The sequence below is a fragment of the Mytilus californianus genome, unplaced genomic scaffold (assembly GCF_021869535.1).
Source record: "Mytilus californianus isolate M0D057914Y unplaced genomic scaffold, xbMytCali1.0.p SCAF_4, whole genome shotgun sequence".
In the NCBI taxonomy this organism is placed as follows: Eukaryota; Metazoa; Mollusca; class Bivalvia; order Mytilida; family Mytilidae; genus Mytilus; species Mytilus californianus.
In genome coordinates, this window is record NW_026262690.1 from 2,489,198 (window position 1) to 2,515,532 (window position 26,335).

At 33.0% G+C, this 26,335-nt stretch overlaps 1 protein-coding gene across 32 annotated transcripts; it reads right to left on the bottom strand.

Moving 5' to 3' along the window:
* Nucleotides 1-22,707: 22,707 nt before the first annotated feature.
* On the bottom strand, nucleotides 22,708-26,104 carry LOC127737283 (uncharacterized). Of its 32 annotated transcripts, none has more exons than XR_007999364.1 (5): nucleotides 26,072-26,104; nucleotides 25,524-25,578; nucleotides 24,885-24,916; nucleotides 24,113-24,144; nucleotides 23,518-23,774 (listed from the first exon to the last, which is right to left on the bottom strand). XR_007999364.1 is itself a non-coding variant. In XM_052247850.1 (2 exons), the coding sequence occupies exon 2, from the start codon at nucleotides 23,519-23,521 to the stop codon at nucleotides 22,994-22,996; it is 528 nt and encodes a 175-aa protein (XP_052103810.1). In that variant the 5' UTR covers nucleotides 23,522-23,774; nucleotides 24,113-24,206; the 3' UTR covers nucleotides 22,708-22,993. The 32 variants fall into 32 exon arrangements, 1 of the variants encoding a protein (XP_052103810.1); XR_007999367.1 differs by lacking the exon at nucleotides 24,113-24,144 and adding an exon at nucleotides 24,821-24,852; XR_007999365.1 differs by lacking the exon at nucleotides 24,885-24,916 and adding an exon at nucleotides 24,949-24,980.
* Between the last annotated feature and the right edge of the window lie 231 nt (nucleotides 26,105-26,335).

The following is a 26,335-nucleotide window of genomic DNA, read 5'->3' on the forward strand; positions in this document are numbered from 1 at the left end:
TCTATCTGATGAGTTAAGCCCTTTTCAACGGATTTTAGAGTTTGTTCATATGTTGTACTGTTACACCACTGTCCAAGGTTAGGGGGAGGGTTGGGCGCCCGCTAACATGTTCAACCCCGCCACATTCTGTATGTGCCTGTCCAAAGTCAGGAGCCTGTAATTCAGTGGTTGTCGTCCGTTGCTGTATATCATATTTGTTTTTCGTTCATTATTTTGTACATAAATCTAGTTTTCTTGTTTGAATTGTTTTACATTTGTCATTTCGGTGCCTTTTATAGCTGACTATGCGGTATGGGCTTTGCTCATTGTTGAAGACCGTACGGTAATCTATAGTTGTTAATTTATGTGTCATTTGGTCTCTTGTGGAGAGTTGTCTCATTGGCAATCATACCACATCTTATTATTCTTATAACAGAAATAGGTGCACAGGAGAAAAAAAACACACAAACTATATTTATAATAGAAATAGGTGCATGGGACGAAAAGACAGACAAAGTAAATTTAAAACAGAAATTGATACATCAGTAGAACGGACGGAAAAAAATATTAATACAGAAAAATAGTTACTTATAAATCAGACGAACGGAAAAACAAACTGTCATAAGACAAACAGTAAATATCGGGTCAATATGCATATACAGATGATATAGGTGCAATATAAACATGTTGTATTAAGGTACGTCGGAGAAATATGAATATACAGATGATAAAGGTGCAATATAAACATGTTGTATTTAGGTACGTCAGAGAAATATGCATATACAGATGATAAAGGTGCAATATAAACATGTTGTATTTAGGTACGTCGGAGAAATATGCATATTCAGATGATTAACGTGCAATATAAACATGTTGTATTTAGGTACGTCGGAGAAATATGCATATACAGATGATAAAGGTGCAATATAAACATGTTGTATTTAGGTACGTCGGAGAAATATGCATATACAGATGATTAACGTGCAATATAAACATGTTGTATTTAGGTACGTCGGAGAAATATGCATATACAGATGATTAACGTGCAATATAAACATGTTGTATTTAGGTACGTCGGAGAAATATGCATATACAGATGATTAACGTGCAATATAAACATGTTGTATTTAGGTACGTCGGAGAAATATGCATATACAGATGATAAAGGTGCAATATAAACATGTTGTATTTAGGTACGTCGGAGAAATATGCATATACAGATGATTAACGTGCAATATAAACATGTTGTATTTAGGTACGTCGGAGAAATATGCATATACAGATGATATAGGTGCAATATAAACATGTTGTATTAAGGCACGTCGGAAAAATATGCATATACAGATGATTAAGGTGCAATATAAACATGTTGTATTTAGGTACGTCGGAGAAATATGCATATACAGATGATAAAGGTGCAATATAAACATGTTGTATTTAGGTACGTCGGAGAAATATGCATATACAGATGATTGAGGTGCAATATAAACATGTTGTATTTAGGTACGTCGGAGAAATATGCATATACAGATGACTAAGGTGCAATATAAACATGTTGTATTTAGGTACGTCGGAGAAATATGCATATACAGATGACAAAGGTGCAATATAAACATGTTGTATTTAGGTACGTCGAAGAAATATGCAGACAGACAACAATCAAGACAGAGTAATTAAAAGTACATCAGAGAACTTGCATATACACTGCAATTTAAACAAATATTAAATAGGATACATTGAAACAAAATGCATTTAGTACATTTATGTATATTGAAGTAATATCCTGACAAACTGACATTTAACAGATGGTAAATACATAATTACATTGGTACAGATAAATAACATTTAACAGTTAGTAAATAGTAACATTTGTACAGACAAACAACTAACATTTAACAGATAGTAAATAGTAACTTCGGTACAGACAAACTGACATTTAACAGATAGTAAATAATTACATTGGTACAGACAAACTAACATTTCACAGATAGTAAATAGTAACATTAGTACAGACAAACTGACATTTAACAGTTAGTAAATAGTAACACTGGAACAGACAAACTAACAGGTAACAGATAGTAAATAGTAACATTGGTACAGACAAACTGACATTTAACAGACAGTAAATAGAAACATTGGTACAGACAAACTGACATCTAACAGATAGTAAATAGTAACATTGGTACAGACAAACTGACATTTAACAGATAGTAAATAGAAATATTGGTACAGACAAACTGACATTTAACAGATAGTAAATAATTACATTGTTACAGACAAACTGACATTTAACAGATAGTAAATAGTAACATTGGTACAGACAAACTGACATCTAACAGATAGTAAATAATTACATTGGTACAGACAAACTGACATTTAACAGATAGTAAATAGTAACATTGGTACAGACACACTAACATTTAACAGATAGTAAATAGTAACATTGGTACAGACAAACTGACATTTAACAGATAGTAAATAATTACATTGGTACAGACACACTAATATTTAACAGATAGTAAATAGAAACATTAGTACAGACAAACTGACATTTAACATATAGTAAATAGAAACATTAGTACAGACAAACTAACATTTAACGTATTGTAAATAGTAACATTGGTACAGACAAACTGACATTTAACAGATAGTAAATAATTACATTGGTACAGACAAACTGGCATTTAACAGATAGTAAATAGTAACATTGGTACAGACAAACTAACATTTAACAGATAGTAAATAATTACATTGGTACAGACAAACTAACATTTAACAGATAGTAAATAGTAACATTGGTACAGACAAACTGACATCTAACAGATAGTAAATAATTACATTGGTACAGACAAACTGACATTTAACAGATAGTAAATAGTAACATTGGTACAGACACACTAACATTTAACATATAGTAAATAGTAACATTTGTACAGACAAACTGACATTTAACAGATAGTAAATAATTACATTGGTACAGACAAACTGACATTTAACAGATAGTTAATAGTAACATTGGTACAGACAAACTAACATTTAACATATAGTAAATAGTAATATTTGTGAAGACAAACTGTCATTTAACAGATAGTAAATAGTAACACTGGTACAGACGAACTAACATTTAACAGATAGTAAATAATTACATTGGTACAGACAAACTGACATTTAACAGATAGTAAATAGTAACATTGGTACAGACAAACTGACATCTAACAGATAGAAAATAATTACATTGGTACAGACAAACTAACATTTAACAGATAGTAAATAGTAACATTGGTACAGACAAACTGACATCTAACAGATAGTAAATAGTAACATTGGTACAGACAAACTGACATCTTACAGATAGTAAATAATTACATTGGTACAGACAAACTGACATCTAACAGATAGTAAATAATAACATTGGTATAGAAAAACTAACATTTAACAGATAGTAAATAATTACATTGGTACAGAAAAACTTACATTTAACAGATAGTAAATAGTAACATTTGTACAGACAAACTGACATTTAACAGATAGTAAATAGTAACATTTGTACAGACAAACTGACATCTAACAGATAGTCAATAGTAACATTTGTATAGACAAACTGACAAATAACAGATAGTAAATAGTAACACTGGTACAGACAAACTGACATTTAACAGATAGTAAATAGTAACATTGGTACAGACAAACTGACATCTAACAGATAGTAAATAATTACATTGGTACAGACAAACTGACATCTAACAGATAGTAAATAGTAACATTGGTACAGACAAACTGACATCTAACAGATAGTAAATAGTAACATTGGTACAGACAAATTGACATCTAACAGATAGTAAATAGTAACATTTGTATAGACAAACTGACAAATAACAGATAGTAAATAGTAACATTTGTACAGACAAACTGACATCTAACAGATAGTAAATAGTAACATTGGTACAGACAAACTGACATTTAACAGATAGTAAATAATTACATTGGTACAGACAAACTAACATTTAACAGATAGTAAATAGTAACATTGGTACAGACAAACTGACATTTAACAGATAGTAAATAATTACATTGGTACAGACAAACTAACATTTAACAGATAGTAAATAGTAACATTGGTACAGACAAACTGACATTTAACAGATAGTAAATAGTAACATTGGTACAGACAAACTGACATCTAACAGATAGTAAATAGTAACATTGGTACAGACAAACTGACATCTAACAGATAGTAAATAGTAACATTGGTACAGACAAACTGACATCTAACAGATAGTAAATAGTAACATTTGTATAGACAAACTGACAAATAACAGATAGTAAATAGTAACATTTGTACAGACAAACTGACATCTAACAGATAGTAAATAGTAACATTGGTACAGACAAACTGACATTTAACAGATAGTAAATAGTAACATTGGTACAGACAAGCTGACATTTAACAGATAGTAAATAATTACATTGGTACAGACAAACTAACATTTAACAGATAGTAAATAGTAACATTGGTACAGACAAACTGACATTTAACAGATAGTAAATAATTACATTGGTACAGACAAACTAACATTTAACAGATAGTAAATAGTAACATTGGTACAGACAAACTAACATTTAACAGATAGTAAATAGTAACATTGGTACAGACGAACTGACATCTAACAGATAGTAAATAATTACATTGGTACAGACAAACTGACATTTAACAGATAGTAAATAGTAACATTGGTACAGACAAGCTGACATCTAACAGATAGTAAATAATTACATTGGTACAGACAAACTGACATTTAACAGATAGTAAATAATTACATTGGTACAGACAAACTGACAGTTAACAGATAGTAAATAGTAACATTGGTACAGACAAACTAACATTTAACAGATAGTAAATAATTACATTGGTACAGACAAACTGACAAATAACAGATAGTAAATAATTACATTGGTACAGACAAACTGACATTTAACAGATAGTAAATAGTAACATTGGGACAAACAAACTAACAGGTAACAGATAGTAAATAGTAACATTGGTACAGACAAACTAACATTTAACAGATAGTAAATAGTAACATTGGTACAGACAAACTGACATTTAACAGATAGTAAATAGTAACATTGGTACAAACAAACTGACATTTAACAGATAGTAAATAGTAACATTGGTACAGACAAACTGACATTTAACATATAGTAAATAGTAACATTTGTACAGACAAACTGACATTTAACAGATAGTGAATAGTAACACTGGTACAGACAAACTGACATTTAACAGATAGTAAATAGTAACATTGGTACAGACAAACTGACATTTAACAGATAGTAAATAGTAACATTGGTACAGACAAACTGACATTTAACATATAGTAAATAGTAACATTTGTACAGACATACTGACATTTAACAGATAGTGAATAGTAACACTGGTACAGACAAACTAACATTTAACAGATACTAATAGTAACATTGGTACAGACAAACTGACATTTAACAGATAGTAAATAATTACATTGGTACAAACAAACTGACATTTAACATATAGTAAATAATTACATTGGTACAGACAAACTGACATTTAACAGATAGTAAATAGTAACATTGGTACAGACAAACTAACATTTAACAGATAGTAAATAGTAACATTGGTACAGACAAACTGACATTTAACATATAGTAAATAGTTACATTTGTACAGACAAACTAACATTTAACAGATAGTAAATAGTAACATTGGTACAGACAAACTAACATTTAACAGATAGTAAATAGTAACATTGGTACAGACAAACTGACATTTAACAGATAGTAAATAATTACATTGGTACAGACAAACTGACATTTAACAGATAGTAAATAATTACATTGGTACAGACAAACTGACATTTAACAGATAGTAAATAATTACATTGGTACAGACAAACTGACATTTAACAGATAGTAAATAATTACATTGGTACAGACAAACTGACATTTAACAGATAGTAAATAATTACATTTGTACAGACAAATTAACATTTAACAGATAGTAAATAGTAACATTGGTACAGACAAACTGACATCTAACAGATAGTAAATAATTACATTGGTACAGACAAACTAACATTTAACATATAGTAAATAGTAACATTGGTACAGACAAACTGACATTTAACAGATAGTAAATAGTAACATTTGTACAGACAAACTGACATTTAACAGATAGTAAATAGTAACATTGGTACAGACAAACTAACATTTAACAGTTAGTAAATAATTACATTGGTACAGACAAACTGACATTTAACAGATAGTAAATAGTAACATTGGTACAGACAAACTAACATTTAACAGTTAGTATATAATTACATTGGTACAAACAAACTAACATTTAACAGATAGTAAATAGTAACATTGGTACAGACAAACTGACATTTAACAGACAGTAAATAGAAACATTGGTACAGACAAACTAACATTTAACATATAGTAAATAGTAACATTGGTACAAACAAACTGACATTTAACATATAGTAAATGATTACATTGGTACAGACAAACTGACATCTAACAGATAGTAAATAATTACATTGGTACAGACAAACTGACATTTAACAGATAGTAAATAGTAACATTGGTACAGACAAACTGACATTTAACAGATAGTAAATAATTACATTGGTACAGACAAACTGACATTTAACAGATAGTAAATAATTACATTGGTACAGACAAACTGACATTTAACAGATAGTAAATAATTACATTTGTACAGACAAACTAACATTTAACAGATAGTAAATAGTAACATTGGTACAAACAAACTGACATTTAACAGATAGTAAATAATTACATTGGTACAGACAAACTGACATTTAACAGATAGTAAATAATTACATTGGTACAGACAAACTGACATTTAACAGATAGTAAATAATTACATTTGTACAGACAAACTAACATTTAACAGATAGTAAATAGTAACATTGGTACAGACAAACTGACATCTAACAGATAGTAAATAATTACATTGGTACAGACAAACTAACATTTAACATATAGTAAATAGTAACACTGGTACAGACAAACTAACATTTAACAGAGAGTAAATAGTAACATTGGTACAAACAAACTGACATTTAACAGATAGTAAATAGTAACATTGGTACAGACAAACTGACATTTAACAGATAGTAAATAGTAACACTGGTACAGACAAACTAACATTTAACAGATAGTAAATAATTACATTGGTACAGACAAACTGACATTTAACAGATAGTAAATAACTACATTGGTACAGACAAACTGACATTTAACATATAGTAAATAATTACATTGGTACAAACAAACTGACATTTAACAGATAGTAAATAATTACATTGGTACAGACAAACAGACATCTAACAGATAGTAAATAGTAACATTGGTACAGACAAACTGACATCTAACAGATAGTAAATAATTACATTGGTACAGACAAACTGACATTTAACATATAGTAAATAGTAACATTGGTACAAACAAACTGACATTTAACAGTTAGTAAATAGTAACACTGGAACAGACAAACTAACAGGTAACAGATAGTAAATAGTAACATTGGTACAGACAAACTACCATTTAACAGATAGTAAATAATTACATTGGTACAGACAAACTGACATCTAACAGATAGTAAATAGTAACATTGGTACAGACAAACTGACAGGTAACAGATAGTAAATAGTAACATTGGTACAGACAAACTAACAGGTAACAGATAGTAAATAGTAACATTGGTACAGACAAACTGACATTTAACAGATAGTAAATAGTAACATTGGTACAGACAAACTGACATTTAACAGATAGTAAATAATTACATTGGTACAGACAAACTGACATTTAACAGATAGTAAATAGTAACATTGGTACAGACAAACTGACATTTAACAGATAGTAAATAGTACCATTGATACAGACAAACTGACATTTAACAGATAGTAAATAGTAACATTGGTACAGACAAACTAACATTTAACAGATAGTAAATAGTAACATTGGTACAGACAAACTGACAGGTAACAGATAGTAAATAATTACATTGGTACAGACAAACTGACATTTAACAGATAGTAAATAGTAACATTGGTACAGACAAACTGACATTTAACAGATAGTAAATAATTACATTGGTACAGACAAATTGACATTTAACAGATAGTAAATAGTAACATTTGTACAGACAAACTAACATTTAACAGATAGTAAATAATTACATTGGTACAGACAAACTGACATTTAACAGATAATAAATAGTAACATTGGTACAGACAAACTGACATTTAACAGATAGTAAATAGTAACATTGGTACAGACAAACTGACATTTAACAGATAGTAAATAATTACATTGGTACAGACAAATTGACATTTAACAGATAGTAAATAGTAACATTTGTACAGACAAACTAACATTTAACAGATAGTAAATAATTACATTGGTACAGACAAACTGACATTTAACAGATAATAAATAATTACATTGGTACAGACAAACTGACATTTAACATATAGTAAATAATTACATTGGTACAGACAAACTGACATTTAACAGATAGTAAATAGTAACATTTGTACAGACAAACAACTAAGATTTAACAGATAGTAAATAGTAACATTGGTACAGACAAACTGACATTTAACAGATAGTAAATAGTAACATTGGTACAGACAAACTGACAGGTAACAGATAGTAAATAATTACATTGGTACAGACAAACTGACATTTAACAGATAGTAAATAGTAACATTGGTACAGACAAACTAACATTTAACATATAGTAAATAGTAACATTGGTACAGACAAACTGACATTTAACAGATAGTAAATAATTACATTGGTACAGACAAACTGACATTTAACAGATAGTAAATAGTAACACTGGTACAGACAAACTAACATTTAACAGATAGTAAATAGTAACACTGGTACAGATAAACTGACATTTAACAGATAGTAAATAGTTACATTGGTTCAGACAAACTAACATTTAACAGATAGTAAATAGTAACACTGGTACAGATAAACTGACATTTAACAGATAGTAAATAATTACATTGGTACAGACAAACTAACATTTAACAGATAGTAAATAGTAACACTGGTACAGACAAACTGACATTTAACAGATAGTAAATAGTAACATTGGTACAGACAAACTGACATCTAACAGATAGTAAATAATTACATTGGTACAGACAAACTGACATTTAACAGATAGTAAATAGTAACATTGGTACAGACAAACTGACATGTAACAGATAGTAAATAGTAACATTGGAATAACTGAGAATTATTAGGTACATTGCAGTAACATGCTGGAACCTGCCATGAGTACAGATTGTAAATAGATTACATATGGAGCAACGGACAGACAAACTGAAATTACACTGATAGTAAATACGTTTAACAGAACAACGTAGACAGATTGCCATTAAAACAGATATTAATAGGTACACCAGAGTAGCAGACAGATAAACTGCCATAAAACAGATAGAATGTTGGTACATTTGAGGAAAGGTCCGACAAACTGTCATTAAACAGATAAAAGTTTGGTACATTTGAAGAAAGGTCAGACAAACTGTCATTAATACAGAAATAAGTTTGGTACATTTGAAGAAAGGTCAGACAAACTGCCATTAATGCAGATGGAAGTTTGGAACATTTGAGGAAAGGTCCGACAAACTGTCATTAAACAGATAGAAGTTTGGTACATTTGAAGAAAGGTCAGACAAACTGCCATTAATACAGATAGAAGTTTGGTACACTTGAGGAAAGGTCAGACAAACTGTCATTATAAAGATGGAAGTTTGGTACATTTGAGGAAAAGTCAGACAACTGTCATTAAACAGATGGAAGTTTGGAACATTTAAGAAAAGGTCAGACATACTGTCATTAAATAGATAGAAGTTTAGTACATTTTAGGAAAGGTCAGACAAACTGTCAATAATACAGATAGAAGTTCGGTACACTTGAGGAAAGGACAGACAAACCGCCATTAAACAGATAGGAGTTTGGTACACTTGAGGAAAGGACAGACAAACCGTCATTAAACAGATAGAAGTTTGGTACACTTGAGGGAAGGTCAAACAAACTGTCATTAATACAGATAGAAGTTTGGTACATTTGAAGAAAGGTCAGACAAACTGCCATTAATACAGATGGAAGTTTGGTACATTTGAGGAAAGGTCCGACAAACTGTCATTAAACAGATAGAAGTTTGGTACATATGAAGAAAGGTCAGACAAACTGCCATTAATACAGATAGACGTTTGATACACTTGAGGAAAGGTCAGACAAACTGTCATTAAAAAGATGGAAGTTTGGTACATTTGAGGAAAGGTCAGACAACTGCCATTAAACAGATAGAAGTTTGGTACACTTGAGGAAAGGACAGACAAACCGTCATTAAACAGATAGAAGTTTGGTACACTTGAGGAAAGGTCAGACAAACTGTCATTAATACAGATAGAAGTTTGGTACACTTGAGGAAAGGACAGACAAACCGCCATTAAACAGATAAAAGTTTGCTACACTTGAGGAAAGGTCAGACAAACTCTCATTAAACAGATAGAAGTTTGGTACACTTGAGGAAGGGTCAGACAAACTGCCATTATAAACGGATAGAATTTTGGTACATTTAAGGAAAGGTCAGACAAATTGCCATGAATACAGATAGTAAATATGTACACTGAAGGAACAGACAGACACACTGCCATTTAAACACAGAAAAAATAAGAAACATTGGACCAACAGACAGACAAATGCATTATAAACGGATGGCAAATGGGTGCTTTGGGGCTACGTGCAGACAAACTGCCTTTTAAACAGAGAGTAAAAATGTACATCGGAGAAACATATATACAGACTACAATAATATAATTATTAGGTCACCGAAGCAACCCGCAAACAAACTGACATTTATAAATACATGAAGACAGTAATATAGGTACCTCGGAACCACGTGGAAACAAACTGCAATTGAAAACGATAGTAAATAGGTACATCGGAACCACATGCAAGCAAACTGCAATTTAAATAGATGGTTAATAGGTACATCCGAACCACATGCATCCAAAATGCAATCTAAATAGATAGTTAATAGGTACGTCGAAACCACATGCAAACAAACTGCAAATCAAATAGATAGTTAATAGGTACATCAAAGCAAAATGCATACAAACTTTAATTTTAGCAGAAATAAAATAGGTACATCTGATATACATGCATACCACTTGCTATGTCACATATAATAATTATGTACACAGAGCAACTTGCAGACAAACTGCCATTAAACAGATACTAAATAGGTACATCGGAGCAATCTGATTAATATTCAGATCTATAACAGCTCGCATGCTCGTATGAGGATAACGAACTCAGAGATCTATATTTTAATTAGATTGACATTGGAGCAACATGCACTAAAAATGCCATTAAAGTAGATACATCTGAGCAATGTTCTTTAACATGCAGATATCGTAGCACTCTCTACACAAGGTATCGGATATAACGTCTCTATTCACACCAAACGTAGCTGTGTATTTATACATCAAATACGGAAATACAGCCAAAAGTCTGCAACCATGCATTCTACAGTAATTATTATCTCATTCTGTCGAGGTATATACATTAATGTATGCTTATTTTCCAACCAAAGAGAGTCTAGATCGTCTGTGCGGCTGTCGGCTTAATTTCTCACCAATACCCCTACTGAACATGATATATATGATCATAAATCTGTTGAAATAGAAAATAGACTAAAAAGTCAGACGTTATATTTTATAGTTATCTCCCGTTAAACGTAAAATGCAGGAACCAGAATACACCTTTGTTAAAGAGAAGTATAGGGGTAAATTCAGTAAATAAATATACGTCATCAGGGACCGCCCATTTGGGGGAGAGCTTTCTGTATAAAACTGAAGTCATGTGCTCTTCTGATTGGTAGATAATGTTTGTAATAAATATTTTTTGATAGATGGATAAAAACTAGAGTTGAAAAAAAATAAAAAATAAATGCTGAATGTACTAAATTTTTTTACTACAGGGTTGAAAAGTAATGGGGGTCAGTGAAGGAATTAAGTGCGAATCTACAGTGTTTGTAAACAAGGCCATGTGAAGGCCCAAAAATGCCGCATGACCCTATGTTTTTATTGTTGCAAATCATAGGGCTATATTTGTACTTTCATGAATGATATATGAAATTTTCTAATTTCTAAAGGTAAATCAGGTATAAATTTAATTCAAGACATAGATTAGCATTACAGTCAATGGGAGATTTTTTACTGAATTTACCCCTATAGGAGTATCAAATGTAAAACATGGCAGCAATAGATTAGAAGGACTCGTGTTTAAAATGATATTTTACAATATTCTTCACCACGGACAGCTAGAAAAAGATATTGATTTTAATAAAAGATTTATTAATTGCGAACAGTGCTTCAATATTTCCCATGAATCTAAATGCCATATGTCAAATAAAAAGTTATATGGTCCAGATACCCTGACTTGCCATAGTCGACACATGGTCCAGCTACCCTGACTTGCCATAGTCGACACATGGTCCAGATACCCTGACTTGCCATAGTCGACACATGGTCCAGATTCCCTGACTTGACATAGTCAACACATGGTCCATATAGTCTAAATTGGTACAGGCCAACATGAATATTGGATGGTTTAGTCACTTTCACGTCCACTCAAACCTCCACTTTGCCTTTAAATACCACAATATTTAAAATAAGAAGTTAAGACACAAGTTAGACCTGCACAGTATAGCTCTAAAGAGGATGACCACCTACTTGAACAACGAAATAGAAATGCACATCTAGATAAAGTAGCTATTACTGATGCTGAGGAATAATGAAAAAAAACCTTAACAGCTTAATGAAGTCTTATCATAGAAGTTAATTGAAATTATATTTTTAGAGGCACATTAGTAACGAATATATAACTGAATTAGTAAGTCATGCCTTAAGCCCATGCTGTTGAAAGCAGTAAAAACTTTGACAGATTGAAACATAGTTATTTTATGTTTGATTCAATATACGACATGATGATACAAGGTAGGTTAAGAAATGTCATCTTATAATTATTTAAATTCAGTTACATTTCGTATAATCATATACTAGTAAATAAAACAAAATATTTCAACCAATATTATAGAGCACGCATGTGAATGTAAAAAAAAATAGAATGAGAGATTTACTTGAACGAGTCGGCAACCATTCGACAATAAAACAACAAAACATCTACAGGTTAATATATGGTCTTCAAAATCAGACAGTTGTCAATAAACCAAGTATCAAGCTTTGAATCACCGCGAGTTTGTATATTTGTGAACGAATTTATCAGAGACATGTAACGATCTACAATCAACACCAAGTTATGGTTTCAATGCACTTTTTCTTCTCGATGGCGATGGTTCTGGGAAAAAGAAATTGTTTCGAAATTATTTTTATAAAATAAGTAGATGTGGTAAGATTTCCAATCAAAATAATCAAAATAAAGCGGACCTTGTTTACTTTATTGTTGATCGATCAAACAATGAACATAAAGACACCTTCATCACACAATTTAAAGTTGTGACGTTGTAAACATTTTGATTGGACTGTTACGATTAATTTGGCATACTTCACTCGGTCATAAAAAAGGACAAGGAAAATTAAGTTATCTATTGATCCTTATACTTGTAGAAATTTCTAAAGTTTTCCTTAGTCATGCTGGATATCATTACATTATAAAGAAAGTTTATATGCATGACATAAGTCAAGAACAAAAAATCAAGAATGTTCGAAATTTAATTCAAATATTATTCAGGATTTTTTCATCTAAGATTGGTTGGTGATTGCTTATGCCGCACCAGCACAAAAAGGCTATATCGCGGCGCATATCTAACACATTATCACAGAATGTAGGGATATAATTATATTTAACCCATTTCTCTGACGTCAGTCTATTGTTCTTACTGTAGATTATTTTTCAAGAATCCACTGACCACAGTATTAACTTAAGAGAACTTAAATTATAACTTTAACCTTTTAACTTACGATCTTTTATCCTCTCAAAAACGAGTGGCATGTGTAGAATTCGAACCCGCGCGTATTTTCTTTATAATCAATACTCTTCAGTCTATGCATGATACCACTAGACCACGATGGCTGACATCTATCATTATATGAATAGTACTCTTAAAGCGCTTAATTGTCAATACATGTCATTTAACTGTATTTCTGTCTCACTAATAATTCACTTTTGTAATCTAATGAAATATATATATATCTTGGTTTGTTCATGTTTATTGATTTTTTTTTTATTTTGTGTGTGATGTTTTTTTTTTAAGAAATGGGTTAAAACTACTTCTTTGACAGTAAAAACAGAAACAAAATCATCGCCATTATATGAAAATGAAATATATAGAATACTTTTACATGTTCTAGGATTAAAACAATATTTTGGTGCAGAAAAAAATTACAATGAAAAAATTTCATTCCGGATACTAGGTTCGAACTTTGCACTGCTAATACCACCGTTATGACATTCGTTACCAACGACTAGACGATCACGGCTATGAACAGCTTGATGGTAAATGAATGAAATCCACATACTTATTCATTGTAAGTCCGTAGCAAGAGCAATTCTGATGGGGATTCAGAATGCGTACCACAGATAAAACTAGTTTATTGACCGGTGAACGATATATGCCAAATGTAATAACGTTAAAATAATCTTAACTTAATGAAACGGAAACAGTTTAAACACAATTTAAATATAATTGTTCAATTTAAATCGTTAGCACATACTTTTAATACTTATGGAAAGCAACATGAATTTGAGCATTATCATGAAATGGCAGGTTTATGGCATCAACGCTAGTAATATTTATCTGACTAAGAACGGCTTCACGGTGATTAATCTCCAATATACCAATTCAAGTTGCTAAATATATATATAAATACATTTTGAAGGTTCTAAATTTTGGTAATTAAAATTTTTTAACTTTTCAAAACAAGATAAATAAATTCTGTATATTAATGTACGTCTTTTTGAATAAATTAAATATACCAAAATCTATTCAATTTAAATAATTTGTAATGATTAAACATTATATGAAATATGTATTATATACAAAAATAAAATCTGGTGTTAAAAAGGGGAGCTAACACCCCATTCAAGTTATTTTAAACTTATGTTAACTTGTCAAATGTCTAAATATAGATGCGAACCGTGTGGATTTAATCATTTCCAGCTATTATAGAATAAAAAAGACAAAATACGAAACTATTTTTATGAGATATCGTTGATTCATTGTCAAAACGTAAAACAGACAGTCGTTTTACTAGAAATGGGTTAAGCTAGAGAATTGATAAGAAGTAGTGGATTCGGAAACGATAATCAACTTGCGACTAAAGTCGCTCGTTGATTATCGTTTACGAATCCACTACTTCTTATCAATTCTCTACTACAGAAACTACATGTATATGTATATTTATTTTATAGCGCTATAATGGGTAAACAATAATTATAATAACCTGAATCATAGTCTAAAGACTCTTTCAAGAACTATAAACACAAAATTGATCCACTTCATTTTATAGATCAGAGCTTTGAATATTGCGAGTGGAACATTTTATTTTGATTCGCTCTGATTTACCTCGAGCAAGACTTCACGCAGAAAACATACACAACCTTTTAAAAGAAGATTTTATGTTGTCAAACATGGTTACATATTCTTTATATAAATATGCCAAGAATATCATGTTTGGTATAGATATAATTCATCAAGTAGAAAATAATGAAAAATCAAAAATAGTTAAAACACTCAAGATTCTGATTAAGAGAGTAAAATAACAAAAATTAAAATTTTGATTAAAAATATAATAAACAGTTCATACAAACTATTGAACTTGGACCAGTTGAAGATTTTTTTTTTCTAATGTTACACGATCTTATTATAAGAAATTGTTTAACCAAACTCCGTAAAAGTGAGCATGGCTATAAATAAAAAAGTTGATATTGTAGAATTACTAAAGAAGACGGGCTTTACAATTTTTTTTCGTGTTTTGGAAAACGAGGACCATTCCTTATCAAAAGGTCCAGGATAAAAGCAGTCATTAACGCTTAGGACAGAAGAAGTCAATCAAACTGAGAACAAAATCAGTCATTATAACTAAGGACAAAAGCAGTTATTCGAACTGAGGATATAAGCAGTCATTAGAACTGAGGACAAAAGAAGTAATTATAACTGAGGACAGAAGCAGTCATTAGAACTGAGAACAGAAGCAGTCATTATAACTGAGAACAGAAGCAGTCATTATAACTGAGGACAGAAGCAGTCATAAGAACTGAGGACAGTAGCAGTCATTAGAACTGAGAACAGAAGCAGTCATTATAACTGAGGACAGAAGCAGTCATTAGAACGAACTGAGGACAGAAGAAGTAATTATAAATGAGGACAGAAGCAGCCATTAGAACTGAGGACAGAAGCAGTCATTAAAACTGAGGACAGAAGCAGTCATTAGAACTGAGGACATAAGCAGTCATTCGAACTGAAGACAAAAGCTATCATAAGAACTGAGGATAGAAGAAGTCATTAGAACTGAGGACAAAAGTAGTCATTAGAACGGAGGACAGAAGCAGTCATTCGAACTGATGTCATAAACAGTCATTTGAACTGAGGATAAAAGCAGTCATTGGAACTGAGGACAGAAGGATTCATTAGAACTGAGGACAGAAGCAGTCATTAGAACTGAGGACAGAAGTAATCATTAGAACTGAGAACAAAAGCAGTCTTAAGAACTGAGGACCGAAGCAGTCATCAGAACTGAGGATAAAAGCAGTCATTAGAACTGTGGACATAAACAGTCATGCAAACTGAGGATAAAAGCAGTCATTCGAAGTGAGGACAGAAGCAGTAATTAGAACTAAGGACAGAAGAAGTCATTCGAACTGAGGACAGAAGCAGTCATCAACACTGAGGATAGAAGCAGTCATTAGAACTGAGGACATAAACAGTCATGCAAACTGAGGATAAAAGCAGTCATTCGAACTGAGGATAGAAAAGGTCATTAGAACTGCGGATAAAAGCAGTCATTAGAACTGAGGACAGAAGCAGTCATTAGAACTGAGGACAGAAGCAGTCATTAGAACTGAGGACAGAAGCATACTACATCTCCTTATTCTTATTTTAGAACTGATGACAGAAGCAGTGTTTAGAACTGAGGACAGAAGAAGTCATTTGAACTAAGAATAGAAGCAGTCATTAGAACTAAAGAAAAAAAGCAGTCATTAGAACTGAGGACAGAAGCAGACAATATAACTGAGGACAGAAGCAGTCATAAGTTCTAAGGACAGAAGCAGTTATTAGAACTGAGGACAGAATCAGTCATTAGAACTGCGGACAGAAGCAGTTATTACAACTGAGGATAAAAGCAGTCATTACAACTGAGGATAAAAGTAGTCATTACAACTGAGGATAGAAGCAGTCATAAGAACTGAGGACAGCAGCAGTCAGTAGAACCAAGGACAGAAACAGTCATTAGAACTGAGAACATAAACAGTCATGAGAACTGAGGATATAAGCAGTCATAAGGGCTGAGGATAGAAGAAGTTATTACAATTGAGGATAAAAGCAGTCATTAGAACTGAGGACAGAAGCAGTTATTACAACTGAGAATAGACGCAGTCATTAGAACTGAGAACAGAAGCAATCTTTAGAACTGAGGACAGAGGAAGTCATTAGAACTAAGGACAGAAACAGTCATTAGAACTGAGGACAGAAGCAGTCATGCGAACTGTGGACAGAAGCAGTCATTAGAACTGAGAACAGAAGCAGTCATTAGAACTGAGGACAGAATCAGTCATTAGAACTGAGGATAAAAGAAGTCATTAGAACTGAGGGCAGAAGCAGTCATTAGAACTGCGGACAGAAGCAGTCATTAGAACTGAGGACAGCAGCAGTCTTTGGAACCTAGGACAGAAGCAGTCAGTAGAACCGAGGACAGAAACAGTCATTCGAACTGAGGACAGAAGCAGTCTTTAGACTTGAGGACAGAAACAGCCATTCACACTGACGATAGGAGCATTCATTCGAACTAAGAACATAAGCAGTCATTGACACTGAGGATAGGAGAATTCATTCGAACTAATGACATAAGCAGTCATTAATACTGAGGATAGGAGCAGTCATTAGAACTGAGGACATAAGCAGTCATTCAAACTGAGGACAGAAGTAGTCAAATTTCTTTATTTCTTGCATTCATATGATTCAGGTTTGCTTTGTGTTGCATTAATATATATTATATGTGTTTGTAACAAGCTTTTAATATAAAATTTTGTTGAGATGTGCCCTTTATGGTTATTTCTGTTGTATTGATGTGTTCTTTACTTTTGGTTGCAGAATATATCGATTCATTTTAATAAGTACTCATAATGACATGACATAATCCACTAACATAAATTCTGATCATAGGTCAAAAGAAAATGATATTGCTTAAATTCAATTATCTGTAAATCATAACATGTGTTGTAAGTTGTGCCTCGGCTGTTTCCCAGCGTTAACATGGCGCTACAAAGTCACTTAACGGCAAGCTATAGTGTGTTTATTGACTTATGATGACGTAATAAAGAAGAACCACACAACTTCCAACATTCTGCAAACACAAAATACGTATCTAAAATGCTAACATTATAAAGTTAACGTTTGAAATACTTAAGATATATTGAAAATGCAATTCTTTTTTTATTCATTCTATTAAAATGTTTAAAATAGAGCATTGGATACTAGAGTTTTGCCTTGACAGAAGAAATCATGTATGCAAACCTGACTAATGTACCCAACTGTTTTGCGGATTCTCTTAGAAAAAACTCTTTAGATCTGTTCAAAGAAATAGGTCATTGATAAAATAAGATGCATATGATGACAAAGTATATTCCACTATAGTTTCGTGAATTAGATTTCAATTCATAAGAGGTCAAAAGTGTATAATTTAAAACAAAGAATAGTATACGTCAATGAGACAGCAATCCAATGGCGAAAAAAAACAAGAAACATATTAAGGTCAATTTTACCGTCTTCAAAAGTGGACAGATGGCATTGCCATAATTGTGAATGAATAACAGACCGTGAATACCAAAAGTATGTCATCGTTACAAAAATCCCGATATGACAAAAAACATTACGCTATGACTAAAGAAAACCACATACGAAATTACGCAACATGATCCTCATCGTGAGTATAATCAGGTTCTACGGAGAGGTTAACAGTTCCTGACTGACCACAAGTCGAATTATTTTGGCTGTCGTCATATTTTGGTTTATTTAGCGCCTTAGAGGAACGTGTAATTTAAGGAATGTCTCACGGGTTCACTGTGGTTTTTTGTAATTTATATGTAATCGTGCATAAATGCCTAGTCTAATACTACGTAACCGTTTTGATATATAAATGAGTAATAAAAATGCCCCATCTATGCCAGTCTAATCGGAACAATTGGATTATTATATAAATTTGTGCGGTAAGAATATCAAGATCAATGAATATCGTCACACCACATGTACTTCTACTAAAAATTGTTTAAATGTATCAACCTTCAGTCCAACTCCAACTTTAAATCTTTCTTCTAGGTTTCATAAATGGTTTGACCTTCGACCCATACGTTATGTTCCATCTCTGTTTTAAATATGTTGGTACTAAATAGCTAACTGATGAAGCATCTCTTTAACATAAGAATTTTTGAAATATGTATTAACTCAAAATATGAAATATAATGTACCTAATTAAAACCACCAACATTTCCTACATCATAATATCCAGATTTACGGGTGGCACTTGTCGTGTCACACGATCATGCCTATAAAATCCGGTTATGAGTCATATTTGATGATAAACGATTTTGAACGCATATATATTTTAGATTTTACCAAATGAAGTATGTTCAATTTGCCTGTTATTTATATTACTCCCAGTATGAAAATCTTATGGAATATGAATATTTAAGAGACTAAATAATATACCTCAAAGATTTTTCAATGATTTTGAATACATTCATACCATCAACATGACAGAAGTAATATAGTGCTGAACATTATTTCCACAATATTGCTAATTATACATTTTTATGTAAAATTTTGTTTCGAAGGAAATCGTTTAACAATACGAATTCATTTTAATTTATTTCAGAATGATTTTTTTTTGGTAAGAAGACCCAAAAGAGATGTCAAAATCCGTAATAAAGACATCTAGACATAAAAATGACGAGATGTAGTGAGATTGAAAATGAGACAACTATCCATAAAGCCAAAAGGTCAAATATGTGAACAACTGCAGGTCACCGTACGGTTATCGACTACAAACTCATGACGTAGGGTAAGCTATAAAAGGACCCGGCCGCTATTAACAATGAAGTCATACCGTAGGGTAAGCTATAAAATGACCCGGTGGCTATTCACAATGAACTCATACCGTAGGATAAGCTATAAAAGGACCCAGCGGCTATTAACAATGAACTCATACCGTAGGGTAGGCTATAAAAGGACCCAGTCGCTATTTACAATGAAGTCATACCGTAGGGTAAGCTATAAAAGGACCCGGTGGCAATTCACAATGAACTCATACCGTAGGATAAGCTATAAAAGGACCCAGCGGCTATAAACAATGAAGTCATCGCAGGGTAAGCTATAAAAGGACCAGGCGGCTATTAACAATGTCGAATCATACCGTAGGGTAAGCTATAAAAGAACCCGGCGGCTATTAACAATGAACTTATACCGTAGGGTAGGCTATAAAAGGACCCGGCGACTATTAACAATGAACTCATACCATAGGGTAGGCTATAAAAGGACCCGGCAGCTATTAACAATGAACTCATACCGTAGGATAAGCTATTAAAGGCCCCGGTGGCTATTAACAATGAAGTCATACCGTATTGTAAGCTATTAAACGGCCAGCCGCTATTTACAATGAACTCATACCGTAAGGTAAGCTATGAAAGGACTCGGTGGTTATTAACAATGAACCAATACCGTAGGGTAAGCTATAAAAGGACACGGCCGCTATTAACAACGAACTTATACCGTAGGGTTATACCGTAGGGTAAGCTATAAAAGTACCCGGCGGCTATTAACAATGAACTCGTACCGTAGGGAAGGCTATAAAAGGACCCGGCGGCTATTAACAATGAACTAATACCGTATGATAAGCTATAAAAGGACCCGGCGACTAGACCAGGCGACTATTAACAATGAACTCATACCGTAGTGTAGGCTATAAAAGGACCCGGCGACTATTAACAATGAATTCATGCCGTAGGGTAAGCTATAAAAGGACCCGGCGTCTATTAACAATGAACTCATACCGTAGGGTAGACTATAGAAGGACCCGACAGCTATTAACAATGAACTCATACCGGAGGGTATAAAAGCGAAAAACAAATATGGTTGAAAACTACAATCAACAACACCCCCGGAAAAGCATGATCATGGCTTGGGAGAGCCAAACAATGATTGTTCGGGGTTAAACAATGTTTCTTTTTATCTATTCGCCCTTCTCTTACGTGGGACAATGTTGTTACAACACAACATAAGAACAAACTGCTTCCTTATATAAAAATCTGTAAGAAAGGGCTTGAACCATAGGATTGCTATTGAGCACTAAACAAATAAGAAAAAGACAAAAGACACTGAGTGCTGATATAAGACTACTCGCAGTTACTAGAATATTGTCCTAAGCTGAACTCAATTGATCAATAATCGTTTTTCCTAGACTAAAAGGGGCCTCGGTGCCGAGGGGTGTAAGTTGTTGAACTACCGTATCAGTACCCTGTTACACCGAGGTTGATAGTTTGTATCCCGCATATGGCAGGTGCGCTCGACTCCAATCTTAATTGACTGGGATTGTCAGTTTTCCTACAGAAGGTCAGTGGCTCTCTCCGGGCACCAATAAAAGCTGACCGCCACGGAATAGCATTAAAGTGTTAAAAGTGGCGTTAAACACCAATTAATCAATCAAATCAATAGACTAAAATATCTATCAGTTAAACTCCAACAGATTAGGCAAGAGAAGCCATATGCAGTCTGAGAAAGCATGATCTTTTGCAATACCAAAATATAAGTAACTTCAAGATGTAGGCATATAAGTGTTATCATCTGTAATATATGTTTGAAGTTGTGTATCAAACTATTTAAATAAAATCAATGTTAGTACACTGATAAAGACAGTTTTCAAAGATCTTACAACAATGCTAAATTGGTTGCCTTTATCAAAACTTTAATTGTAAATGTTTTTTTGTTGTTTGTTTACTTTGGTTTCTGTCTAAACGTTCACCCACATCTCTTTTGGTTCATATCAATGAAGTTTTTATACTGTAAAAGTCTGTAAAGATTGATAAACATCTATATATTTCCTTAGTGGGAACTGCCAATTGGACCTAATTCTCCTTGTTCTGTTATATATATAATGTCTAGCATTAACAAATGCCTCTTGTCTCTTATCTTATGAAATGATTCTGGTTTTAATGAAATGTCTGCGGACAGTAAAGAGACACGATGAATATTGAAGCCAAGGATACTATATAATGAAGCACAGAAGTGAATGCTTCCTCGTGTCTGGTAAGATACATGTACCCTTCTATAAGTACATAAATATAAACTCGTTAATCGAACTATAACTTACAGTTATAAGTATCATATAGGAAAATATATTTATAATTATTAACAATTTAATAAATAACAATTAAATCTATAAAACAAATTCAATTAGAACTGGATCCTCTCGCACACATAATGTTCAAAAGAACAATATCTCTTTAAATATTTGACAACGTTGCTCATATTATGCTAGATTACTTTGTGTTCTACCTTTTAATAAATGAGGTACACTTCAAAGATAATAAGTATTGGATTTCTGCAGTTTTGGTTGTTTGGCACATAACTTTGACACATTTATGAAATGGCACATATGAATAACAAATTATAGCATTTGATGAATCAGGACTCTTCTTGTTTTCCCGGAAGAGTAGCAAGTATAACCAGAGCCTCGTTATAAGATGGTGGAGGTGTTGTACTACTACTGTCTCGATACTGATTATACATGTCCATAACTGATAAATGCATTCCCGGAAGTTTCTTGATTCTGTCCCGGAACTGTCTGTAACAACTATCAGCTTCAGATACCGATTCGGAATTTATCGGTAAACTGTTCGAGGAAGGTAGTGTATGAATACAGATCTGATTTGGTTGGTGGTCATTTGATATAGGTTCTTCATGTGATGATCGAGTTTCACTTTGAATTAAGTTTTCTGTACTAGCAACGGTTGAATTATGACCGAATAGTAAATTGTAACTAGGTGGTGCGTCAAATAAAGCCTGGTTGACGATGCTATCTCTTGAGCGACTTCTCGCGACAATCGGAAGTCGATTGGCAGGCTTTTTACGACAGTGTCTATTACAAACGTTTATAATAAGTGCGACAACTATAGGAAATAAAAAGGTTAGACCTGCAGCTAATGCTATCATTGAACTGTTATCTTCTGTTATGATGTCTTTACCTGGAAACAAATATGTAAATGAAATGGTGTGTTAAAATCAATCTATATCCAAGTTGTTTAACCTTGGAGTGCTTTGCAGTTTCTTAAATTACGTCTACATTAGGCAATAATTGTGAACTTGAATACCCATACTGTAATTTTATTTCTTATCATCCGTATTTAATATTTTCTCCTAACCGGGACATGTTCTAAATTCTATATGTCATTCTCACCAAAAGAACCTTAGTCACATCATAAGGCAAACAATCAGAACCTTAGTCACATCATAAGGCAAACAATCAGAACCTCAGTCACATCATAAGGCAAACAATCAGAACCTTAGTCACACCATAAGGCAAACAATCAGAACCTTAGTCACATCATAAGGCAAACAATCAGAACCTTAGTCACATCATAAGGCAAACAATCAGAACCTAAGTCACATCATAAGGCAAACAATCAGAACCTTATTCACATCACAAACCTCAGTCACATCACAAGGCAAACAATCAGAACCTTAGTCACATCACAAAGCAAACAATCAGAACCTTAGTCACACCACAAGGCAAACAATCAGAACCTTAGTCACATCACAAGGCAAACAATCAGAACCTTAGTCACATCACAAGGCAAACAATCAGAACCTTAGTCACATCATAAGGCAAACAATCAGAACCTCAGTCACATCATAAGGCAAACAATCAGAACCTTAGTCACACCATAAGGCAATTAATCAGAACCTTAATCACATCGTAAGGCAAACAATCAGAACCTTAGTCACATCATAAGGCAAACAATCAGTACCGCATAAGGCAAGCAATCAGAACCTTAGTCACATCATAAGGCAAACAATCAGAACCTTAGTCACATCATAAGGCAAACAATCAGAACTTAGTCACATCATAAGGCAAACAATCAGAACCTCAGTCACATCATAAGGCAAACAATCAGAACCTTAGTCACACCATAAGGCAAGCAATCAGAACCTTAGTCACATCATAAGGCAAACAATCAGAACCTTAGTCACATCACAAGACAAACAATCAGAATCTCAGTCACATCATAAGGCAAACAATCAGAACCTTAGTCACATCATAAGGAAAGCAATCAGAACCTTAGTCACATCACAAGGCAAACAATCAGAACCTTAGTCACATCATAAGGCAAACAATCAGAACCTCAGTCACATCATAAGGCAAACAATCAGAACCTCAGTCACATCATAAGGCAAACAATCAGAACCTCAGTCACACCATAAGGTACACACCATAAGGCAAACAATCAGAACCTTAGTCACATCACAAGGCAAACAATCAGAACCTTAGTCAAACCATAAGGCAAACAATCAGAACCTTAGTCACATCATAAGGCAAACAATCAGAACCTAAGTCACATCATAAGGCAAACAATCAGAACCTTAGTCACATCATAAGGCAAACAATCAGAACCTCAGTCACACACAAGGCAAACAATCAGAACCTCAGTCACATCATAAGGCAAACAATCAGAACCTTAGTCACATCACAAGGCAAACAATCAGAACCTTAGTCACATCATAAGGCAAACAATCAAAACCTTAGTCACACCATAAGGCAAACAATCAGAACCTTAGTCACATCACAAGGCAATCAATCAGAACCTTAGTCACATCATAAGGCAAACAATCAGAACCTTAGTCACATCATAAGGCAATTAATCAGAACCTTAGTCACATCATAAGGCAAACAATCAGAACCTTAGTCACATCATAAGGCAAACAATCAGTACCGCATAAGGCAAGCAATCAGAACCTTAGTCACATCATAAGGCAAACAATCAGAACCTTAGTCACATCATTAGGCAAACAATCAGAACCTTAGTCACATCATAAGGCAAACAATCAGAACCTTAGTCACATCACAAGGCAAACAATCAGAACCTCAGTCACATCATAAGGCAAACAATCAGAACCTTAGTCACACCATAAAGCAAACAATCAGAACCTTAGTCACATCATAAGGCAAACAATCAGAACCTTAGTCACATCATAAGGCAAACAATCAGAACCTTAGTCACATCATAAGGCAAACAATCAGAACCTTAGTCACATCACAAGGCAAACAATCAGAACCTTAGTCATATCATAAGGCAAACAATCAGAACCTCAGTCACATCATAAGGCAAACAATCAGAACCTCAGTCACACCATAAGGTACACACCATAAGGCAAACAATCAGAACCTCAGTCACATCATAAGGCAAACAATCAGAACCTTAGTCACATCACAAGGCAAACAATCAGAACCTTAGTCAAACCATAAGGCAAACAATCAGAACCTTAGTCACATCATAAGGCAAACAATCAGAACCTAAGTCACATCATAAGGCAAACAATCAGAACCTTAGTCACATCACAAGGCAAACAATCAGAACCTTAGTCACATCACAAGGCAAGCAATCAGAACCTTAGTCACATCATAAGGCAAACAATCAGAACCTCAGTCACACACAAGGCAAACAATCAGAACCTCAGTCACATCATAAGGCAAACAATCAGAACCTTAGTCACATCACAAGGCAAACAATCAGAACCTTATGGTATGCTAGTTCTCTGCAATAATATTGTATGTTCATTGGTGTCTTAAATTTAAAGTTTGATAAGATTTTTATCATGGTAGATATCATTAATTGTATCAGGACATATCACCTTATTGTAGCATGGCAGATATCATGTTCGAATTTACATTAATATATATGTTATTTTATCATGTTTTGATAAAAATGTCGGTAACTCATTTTTTTACGATTGAACTGTGAACTTTAC

Bases quoted from the DNA above. Each gene is read 5' to 3' on its own strand.
- LOC127737283 (XM_052247850.1), bottom strand. From the start codon at position 23,521: ATGATAGCATTAGCTGCAGGTCTAACCTTTTTATTTCCTATAGTTGTC.